Source organism: Haliaeetus albicilla, chromosome 24 (genome assembly GCF_947461875.1).
Source record: "Haliaeetus albicilla chromosome 24, bHalAlb1.1, whole genome shotgun sequence".
Classification (NCBI taxonomy): domain Eukaryota; kingdom Metazoa; phylum Chordata; class Aves; order Accipitriformes; family Accipitridae; genus Haliaeetus; species Haliaeetus albicilla.
The window spans coordinates 16747352-16756885 of record NC_091506.1 but is presented as its reverse complement, the minus strand read 5'-3'; the positions used below and the strand labels follow the sequence as shown (position 1 = coordinate 16756885).

The following is a 9534-nucleotide window of genomic DNA, read 5'->3' as shown; positions in this document are numbered from 1 at the left end:
TTCTGAAGGGTAATCATGGAAGTCAGGATGAGAAACATATTTTAGTACTAAATATGTTTTCAAATTTGGTACTCTGCAGTCAACAAAATAAATTTTTAATTTTTTTTTTTTTAAACAGAAGTTGCTTAAAGGTAAAATGAGCAAAACATTTAAAAATCACCCAGTGGAACACATCAAGCAAGATGAACAGCTCACCCAACTTGGAGCAGCTCACATGAGAGGAGTCAATTCTATAGAAAAAAGCAACTTACATGTTCAGCCGCATCCTCTTGGGTATCTGGGAATTTCCTGCTGTTCTTTCAGATCCTTCTTCTTAAGTCCATCTCAGTGTTTTAAAACACTCCTGCCTCTTGCCCAACGGCAAGGCTCTCATTCTGGTCTCACGTATCACCCTTGCTGCAGCACTGGCCAAGCACTCAAAAATACGATACAAGTTCCTATGAAGAGTTTCAATCTCCTTAAATGAGCTTGTGTTCACTAAGCTACTGTTCTCCAAAAGTTCAGCAAGTCGAGCCCACAGCTCATGGCCCATTCCCATAGCTCTGCTGGGCCTCCACCTCCCACTGTGGGTTCCCCAGGAGCCAGTACATCTCCTTCCACTTTGACATCACTCAGCACATAGGGTACTTCCTTCTTGGCCTTGGTTTTAAATGGCTGGGGGGCAATGCAGAGAGGAGGAACTGAAGCAAAGGCACTAGCCACCCTCCTCCTTCAATACACATTCCTGCTTTTCACTATCTAGTGCCTAACATTTCTGTACAGAAGAGGGGCTACTGCACTCTTCTGGCAGCTTGGGAAGAACTCTGTTTTCACCAAACTCCCTTCAAGACAGGATTTTAGTCTTCAGCAGTAAGTTGGACCAAACACTACTCGATTCACTCTAGGCTACAATGCCCAACGTCTATTTCCCTGCTGAAGCACAGCCCACCCAGACCTTCAGTGAACACCCAACACTTCCACACTAGAGCTCACAGCAGGCAAGGTTAGTTGCAAAGCAGAAAATGCTCCTGCTATACAGCAGGCAGGCAAAGGGCTGCTGCCCACAAATTGTTAAATAACCTGAAGATTTTTCAATGACTGAAAACATTCAGATGTTACCCCGCTACACAACACCCCACAGAGAAAAAAAAGAGATTAAAACCCAGAAGGTTTTTTAAGCTGGTATTTTTATTAGAACTCTCTACATAAAGCACCTTTGCCTGCCTTAAACTTACAGTACTTCTCTGAACACTGCTTTTCTGTAACACAGCACAAGATGCTTCAAACTACTCCGCATTTCTTGATTTGGACACCGCCACCTTAACAGCTTGCACAATGGCATCTTTATCAATGCCAAACATCTTCAGGAGCTCAGCTGACTTCCCGCTTCGCGGTACATGAGACACGGCCAAGCGACTGACTGTGATACCAGGCTCACCCACTACGGCAGCACACACTGCTTCTCCAATGCCACCTATGAAAAAATTCAAACACGACATACATCTGTATGCTTCAACAGGCAACATATAGATTGCATGTATATCTGATCCAAAGGTCCCTGTAAGTTAAATCCCCAATTCACATGCTTATAAGAAACATCGATCACAATATATGTCCGAATTGCCCATTTGTGAAATGAAAACAATTTCCTATTTCAAAGCCATTCTGAGGACAACCAGCCCGACATTTCTGAAGTACTTACAAATTGGCAGTAAGAAACATATACCCCTAAAGGGCACAGAACTGTCAGGAAGCCCTCACCGCTTCAGCATCAGCCACCGAGAGCCAGGTTTAAAAATATATTTAGAGTGAGGAGTATTTACAAGCATACTTAATGTGCTGAAAGTCAACTCCCACCAATCTCAGCAGCATTTAAGATCTCCATCTTTTCGCAATGCCTGTAGATGCCGCTAGGTCCCTCTCCGAGTTATGTAATATATTCACAACCTTTGCTTAGAGCTCAGCTCAGACTGAATCACTGTCAGTCACAGGGACAAAGGACACAACAGGGAACTGCGTGGCAGCAGGAGAGACGCTGGAAGCAGGAGTACTAGGGAAGAAGAAAACACAGGACTGGTGTCAAGAGCTCTGAGACCTGAGAGGAGAGACACCTTGGTGCTGCACTTCAGTTAGGGCATATCCATGAATGCAGGGCTTTTCACAGCTCCAGGCATGGTAGGATTTAACCACTCAAACTTAGCCTCCAGCCACAGGCACCTCCACGGATGCGGCTGTAAGATCAGCCTGATGTGGCCTTGCAATGCATTCAGGCTTGTGATGCGTGTACACTTGACCTTCCTTGATTGTATCACACAGCAAAAGCTGTGCCAGTGTAAATCACATGTTCATCACCTCAGAGTGTGATGATTTTGCCATCTCGCAAAGCAGCAGAAAAAGATTTGTCCAGAGTTGAAAGATAAACTAGAAAATGATGAGGCTCAGGGATGCTATCACCATCCACAGTCTGGAACAAAAGTATGGTGTAACCAGCACTTACAGTAATACCAGATCACTTCAGATACCTGGCAAGAGTGATGTTTCACCTTAAAATAGGATAATCTCATAATATCTACTAATTTCTATTAGTAGATATCTACAGTATCTACTAATGCCATAGTTCACAGCTGCCCCTTTGCTGATTTCTCCATCTCCCCTAAAACGGGGCAAGCCTGACGTGCAATTCGCAACAGCTGCTCTCTGTTTGCATATGGTCTCATCTTCACAGGACATGTTTGCACAGGCATGCCCCTGAGAACCTGTGCAAACAAGACATGTCAGAGAGCAAGCGGCAGCAGGTTATGGAGTTAACTTAAGCTGGAGGCCGGTCACAAGTGGTGTTCCCCAGGGCTCAGTATTGGGGCCAGTTCTGTTTAATATCTTTATCAATCATCTGGATGTGGGGATCGAGTGCACCCTCAGCAAGTTTGCAGATGACATAAAGCTGGGCAGGAGTGTTGACCTGCTTGAGGGTGGGAAGGCTCTACAGAGGGATCTGGACAGGCTGGATTGATGGGTTGAGGCCAATTGTATGAGGTTCAACAAGGCCAAGTGCTGGGTCCTGCACTTCGGTCACAACAACCCCATGCAACGCTACAGGCTTGGGGAAGAGTGGCTGGAGGCTGCCTGGTGGAAAAGGACCTGGGGGTGCTGGTTGACAGCTGGCTGAATATGAGCTGGCAGAGTGCCCACGTGGCCAAGAAGGCCAACGGCATCCTGGCCTGCATCAGAAATAGTGTGGCCAGCAGGAGCAGGGATGTGACTGTTCCCCTGTATTTGGCACTGGTGAGGCTGCACCTCGAGTACTGTGTTCAGTTTTGGGCCCCTCACTACAGGAAAGACATGGAGTTGCTGGAGCGTGTCCAGAGAAGGGCAACAAAGCTGGTGAAGGGTCTAGAGAACAAGTCTTATGAGGAGTGGCTGAGGGAACTGGGGTTGTTCAGCCTGGAGAAAAGGAGGCTGAGGGAAGACCTTATCGCTCTCTACAATTACCTGAAAGGAGGTTGTAGCGAGGTGGGTGTTGATGTCTTTTCCCAAGTAACAAGTGATAAAACAAGAGGAAATGGCCTCACATTGTGCCAGGGGAGGTTTAGATTGGGTATTAGGAAAAATTTCTTCACCAGAAGGGTTATCAAGCACTGGAACAGGCTGCCCAGGGAAGCGGTTGAGTCACCATCCCTGGAGGTATTTAAAAGATGTGGAGACATGGCACTTAGGGACATGGTTTAGTGGTGGACTTGGCAGTGCTAGGTTAATGACTGGACTTGATGATCTTCAGGGTCTTTTCCAACCTAAATGATTCTATGGTTCTAAACAAAATCCTGGCACAGAAGCTGGGGAAGTCTTATAGAGACTACTCCACTTCTCCCAAGAAGCGTTTTATCTTAAAATTTACTTGGGAATCACCTTAGAAATTCCTTCTTGCATGCATCATGCACTTTTTACCCTAGCTTAAGAACACTACAATAGACCAGCCACAGATTCTAAAATGGCCTGTAAGCAGGTGAAATGAAGGAACAAAAAAGGGTCCAGTGAGAATGCAAAGTGGTCTGGCTCTTCATAGGCCCTGATCTGCAATTTTATAGCAGAAGGAGGAATTTATCTCAGAGTGATGGCGGAAACTGCCAAAACCACCTGACTTCAAGCAGCCTGGAATCAAGCTTTTGGACACAGGGAAAACTTAAGAAACCTGCACAGCAATGGTCTCTCTTGCAATTTAAACTGCAAAGCAGCTGCTGTGAAGCCATTCTGAGAACATTGTGTGCAGAATCACTGCACCACAGCAGGAATTCACAATTTCACTCGGCACAAATGAATCAAGACTTCACTTGGACCAAGCATACAGAAGGGCACCCAAGGCCAAGTTAATCAGAAAGGCAGCCCTGATTAACCCATTATATCTTAGGAAACTTTCAACCCTCAGTGTCATCTTATAATCATAACAGCAATATAAAAGGCTAACCCCTCTCTTTTGCTCTAACTGAATGACAGCATCAGGTCCCATACTTCTCTCTCAGGTCTGGAAAAGCTGTGAGCTCCCAACCCCTGGGGAACAACTGTGTGGGATGTGACCTCCTGGACCCAGCTCACCTTCATGGTAATGGTCCTCAACAGTGATGATTCTGCCCTTGGTCGCTCTTGCATTTTCAAGTATTGTCTTCTTATCCAGGGGCTTTATAGTGAAGGGATCAATCACACGGATGAATATTTTTTCTGCAGAAATAGAATGAAATTATTTGCAACATGAATTTGGAGAATGCAAGACAATTTAAGTGGTACATCTTTTAGAGCCATTATGACAACTGTCTACACTAACTACCAGGTATCTGTACCTATGGCTTGTCTACCATGGAACCCAGCCAACCCTAATTTTTGTATGCATTCTTTCTTCACGCACTTTGTGACATAGTAATATCCATCCATGCCACAGACAAAACACTTGAGGCAGAAAAGCCTTGGATAAGTCACTCAAGGTCACTAGGAGTGCCCATCAGCAAAACAGTAATCTAACTGGCCCTCCCACAGGTAAGAGCAGAATCTAGTCACCAGGAAATCCTTCTTATTCAGACTGTCAATCACGATTTTTTTACCAGACCTTTATTTTGCCTTTAACTTTATTGTCAACCCAAGCGCAAATGCCTCCTGCTTCTTCGGTCTGTAGACGTTCCCCAGAGAGGGACTTTTTACAAGGGCATGTAGTGATAGGACAAGGGGTAATGGTTTTAAACTGAAAGAGGGTAGATTTAGCTTAGATGTAAGGAAGAAGTTCTTTACTGTGAGAGTGGTGAGGCACTGGAACAGGTTGCCCAGAGAATTTATGGATGCCCCATCCCTGGAAGTGTTCAAGGCCAGGTTGGATGGGGCTTTGAGCAACCTGGTCTAGTAGAAGGTGTCCCTGCCCATGGCAGGGGATTTGGAACTAGGTGATATTTAAAGGTCCCTTCCAACCCAAACTATTCTATGATTCTGAATTCTTCATTGCAGGCTGCCCACCTATCAGGTATGTCTGTCTGACTTGCACCAGCCCTGATCACGGCGCCCTTAAGGTTGGCATCAAAACCAGAATTTGTCCTGTCATCGTAAGGCAGGCTCAGATCACTTGTTAAAGCTATGTACAAATGGCAATTGTTTATAAAGAATAGCAAATTACATGAGGTTTTGTCTGATCTTGGCTAGCTGAACACTGAGTCAACTCTTATCATACATAAAGAAGCACTATGTTATGCCGACAGTTTTGTGACTGAAGGCTCTTTAGTAGCAAATATATTTTAGGTATTAGACACTGCCTCTATACTATGGGATTATCTCTCCATAGCTGGTTATTCACACTTCCAAGATCAGCAGAGCATCGCAAAGCATGATAAATTCAGAAAAATAACAATAGTTCTGAAAATACAACTTTCAAAATATCCTGAGACTGATGGCTCAAGGTCATGACAAAATATCTGTCCACCTAGATACAGCATACAAAGCTACCCATAAGCCACAGGCAGCATTAATTGTATTATCTCTTACTATTCGTTATTTCTTCCTGGGCACATGCTACTGACTCACAGATGGATTTTTGATGGTTTCTTTCTATTCTTATTTCACTGAAGGATTTTTATCTTTACTGTGAGATGTCAGTGCATTTGAGCACTATCATAGAATTATTGCCTCCCGTGCTAGTTAAAAGTTGATACATTCATTCAAAAAAACAAGTTAGCAGTGAACCATATCTACACAAAGGCGCTGCATATCAACAGCATTGTGTAAGAGCACACACAGTTGCGGTGGCTCAGCTGACAATCTGTATTTTGTTAACTGGCCCCAGCCTGATTGCACTCCATTAGTGTTGGCACCCTAGCCCACCCAGACAATATGCCAGGGAAGGATCACTCCTGCATCTTACACACTTCCTCTAAGGTTCTGCCTGCAGAGCACTTTCAGACAGATTAGCAGTTCTAAGCAAACTTTGATCTGATCAGTTTGGCAATTTTCATGGCTACTAATGCTACTAACCTAACTAAAACAGGCAAGATTGGCAGATATATACTATGTTGCACTGTATCAGCTTAACAAGTGACTAGATGTCTGTAGCATTTTAATTAATGTTTACCAGCACAAAGGGTGAGCAGTTAGGCTGAGTGGCATTGATTTCTTTGCTGTGTTAAATGATAAAAAAGGAAAAAAAAAAAAAGTCAAACCCATAATCTGATCACCTTTTCTCAGCTGTTCTGCTGCAGCCAGAGCCTCATGCAGAGTGACTCCTGCTCCGATCACAGTCACTTGGTCATCCTTACTCTTCAGAACCAGCTGCAAGAAAATGTTTCCATGTATTTTTAACAATAAATCTTACTGATATTTCTAACATTTCTGGAGATTTTATTAAAAAGATCAAATCTCTAGCATTGGAATGCTTTAGAGGGAAAAGGGCTTTTACAAGAGGGACTTTGCATATTTTTTCAGATTCTGTTTATCTGGGCAATATTTACCTTTGCCTGTCCAATATGGAAGTCCTCATTGTTGTTGTAAATGACAGGATTTTCAGGACGACCAGTTCTTATGAAACAAATGCCCTGTTTCCGAAGTAAACATGTTATAAGTTACAAAACCAGAAAGGTGTTGACATTCTAGTTTGTAAACCCTATGAAAAAAATACAGCAAAATGACTTTTTCTGTTTGTCTGGTTTTCACCCTGCTATGTTATTTCTGGTTCTACTGAGTAAACTCCCCCCACCCCCATTAGTCCTTTTTCAAAAGCTGGTTGTTTCAGACATCACAATACAGTTAACCTCTTCTCAGAGCACGCTGCTAACTCACAATTTTCTTTCTGATTTCAAGATCTTTATTTCTCTTTTCTTCTCTTGTGGAAATGGAAAGTCCTACTTGAGTTAATTAGAATCTTATAACTTTGCCATACATGTGCAAATTTTACACTAGTAACTTTAAAGGAATAGAAGAAATGCTCAGCTGAAAGCAAGGAAAAATGCTTTCCATCAGTTAATGTTCAGATGCCCTTCCAAAAGAAGTAACAAATCAGTACTTATCTAATCTCTCTCATATTATCTCACACTCCTTCCTCTCCCGCCATCTTTTTTTCACAAACTACATCACATTTGTACACACCAAACTTCCACACTCCTTCACTTAAAAGCTGTACTAGCAAGGTTGAAATTTTTCAGATTATGGGCTCCTTTCTCAAGGTAAACTCCTATGGCAGCCTAAAGTACCACCAATCAAGGAGATGGTCCAACCCAATCCTACCAATGACATTTGACCATTACTATGTCAAATTAGCTGAAGGTAAGAGAGATCAGAAACTCCGTCACAGCCACATGGGAAGTCTTAGTCGTCTTCAGCCACAGTCCAATTTAACTGCAATCCATCATTGGCAACAGAGGAGCAAAAGATGACCAGTGAGACTGTCAACTAGTGTAAGCACTGGCTCTCAGTATCTCCCAAAGGTGTAGACTGTCTTAGACTAATTGAGGACCTGACTCCTGAGCTTTCACGTACAGGCACTTGATGATCAAAATCCTCAAGATAAATTTATCTTTCCATATCCAGCTTCAATTTTGACCCCAGAGATATCATACTAGGAGTGTACTTTCTGTAAGTTTGCTAAAGACCAACAAGAGTTACACTTGCCCTTATTTCTGAGCCAGTTTAGACCCAAACTGCAATTGCTGTGTAATCATTTACATCTCCCCAAATCTGGCCCACAGCATTCCAGACTGTTCATTCTGCACTAGCCTGGACAGAATGTCTGCAACCTTTCCATGCAAAGAAAACATCCCACTGCCACGCTGGAATCTTTGAAAGAATTTATGTGGGTAGAGACATGCAAGAAACATGCCAGAAGCAACAAAAGTAGTAAAAAAAAATAAAAATTATTTTCTGGCTCAGAAATACCACGATGCAAACCTTGGTGTTGGCAGCTATTTCCACTGCTTTTTCAGTGGCTACAGCATCGCTAGGGTAAAACACAGTGGCATTGGGAACAGCCCGGAACATGCACAGATCCTCCAGTCCCATCTGAGATGGCCCATCCTCACCTAAAAGAATTAAACCAGGGTTACAAAAGAGTAAATGCACATTTTTGACAATCACTCAATATAGCAGTGAGGTTCAATGTAAACCAGAAAAAAAACAAGTATAAAATCAGGCACACACAGGACATGCAAGTCTACCTGCTTGAGAAAAGAATCATCTTCTCCTTAAACTTGGAACCATCTAAACAGTAAATACAGATAGAAAGAGACTAAAAAGAAAGAGAACTGGGGTTAAAAAGAAAAAATAGAAAATAAAGTATAACAATAAAACAACACAAAAGGAAGACAACCAAAGCAGGAAGGGTACAGATACAGAAAGAGGGTCACAAGATATCTGAGCATCTTCAGATTTACATGTACTGAGGCTGTACAAGCAAAATTTATACTTTTCTATAGTGTTCCTCTAGATTTAAACTGCTGGAAATGTGAAAGGAGAATTGCATGTGTTCCATCAGAAAAGCAGTGTGCACTTGGTACAACTACTCTCAAATTCTTAGGCTCACCTCAAGATTAAATGAAGGGTATGTATTTTTCAATACTATAAAAAGTCTTTTAAAGAGCAATAGGGTACCTGTGTTGTTAATTTAACAACTCAAGTGCCTTATGGCATAAACTACAGATCTATAAAAAAGAACTGTTAGCCAGAACATGTGCCATGATTTTCCATAATTAAAGAAACAACCACAACACACCCCCCTGCCCCCATTGACCTTATGTAACGGTGCTTTGGGAATGGCCCTGTTCCAAACTAACCATGCAAAGAATTTTGAATCCAGTCATGTCACAGCCTGCAGAGGAGAAGCAGGGCAATACGCCTTCCCACATGCACCCACTACCTGTTACTCAAGAAGGACGAGTTCACGAGGAAGGAGGAGGGTATTTTCATAAGAGCAGCACAAAACTCTGAAGAACTTTAAACATGTTAAAGAAATCAATCATTGAACTCTGCCGCTATACATTACTAATAAAGTAACCACGAACCATGAAAAGAGAGTGTCTCAGCTTTCAGTCATGACTTGAAAAA

At 42.7% G+C, this 9534-nt stretch overlaps 1 protein-coding gene across 2 annotated transcripts in view; it reads right to left on the bottom strand.

Moving 5' to 3' along the window:
- Positions 1-1147: 1147 nt before the first annotated feature.
- Positions 1148-9534, bottom strand: part of TKT (transketolase) — a 28783-nt gene continuing 20396 nt past the window's right edge. For both annotated transcript variants that reach the window (XM_069812346.1, XM_069812347.1), the window contains exons 10-14: positions 8383-8513; positions 6951-7034; positions 6678-6771; positions 4567-4689; positions 1148-1453 (exon numbers count right to left, since the gene is read on the bottom strand). In XM_069812346.1, coding sequence (XP_069668447.1) covers positions 1266-1453; positions 4567-4689; positions 6678-6771; positions 6951-7034; positions 8383-8513 — 620 coding nt within the window. In that variant the 3' untranslated portion in view covers positions 1148-1265. The remainder of the gene's footprint in view (positions 1454-4566; positions 4690-6677; positions 6772-6950; positions 7035-8382; positions 8514-9534) is intronic.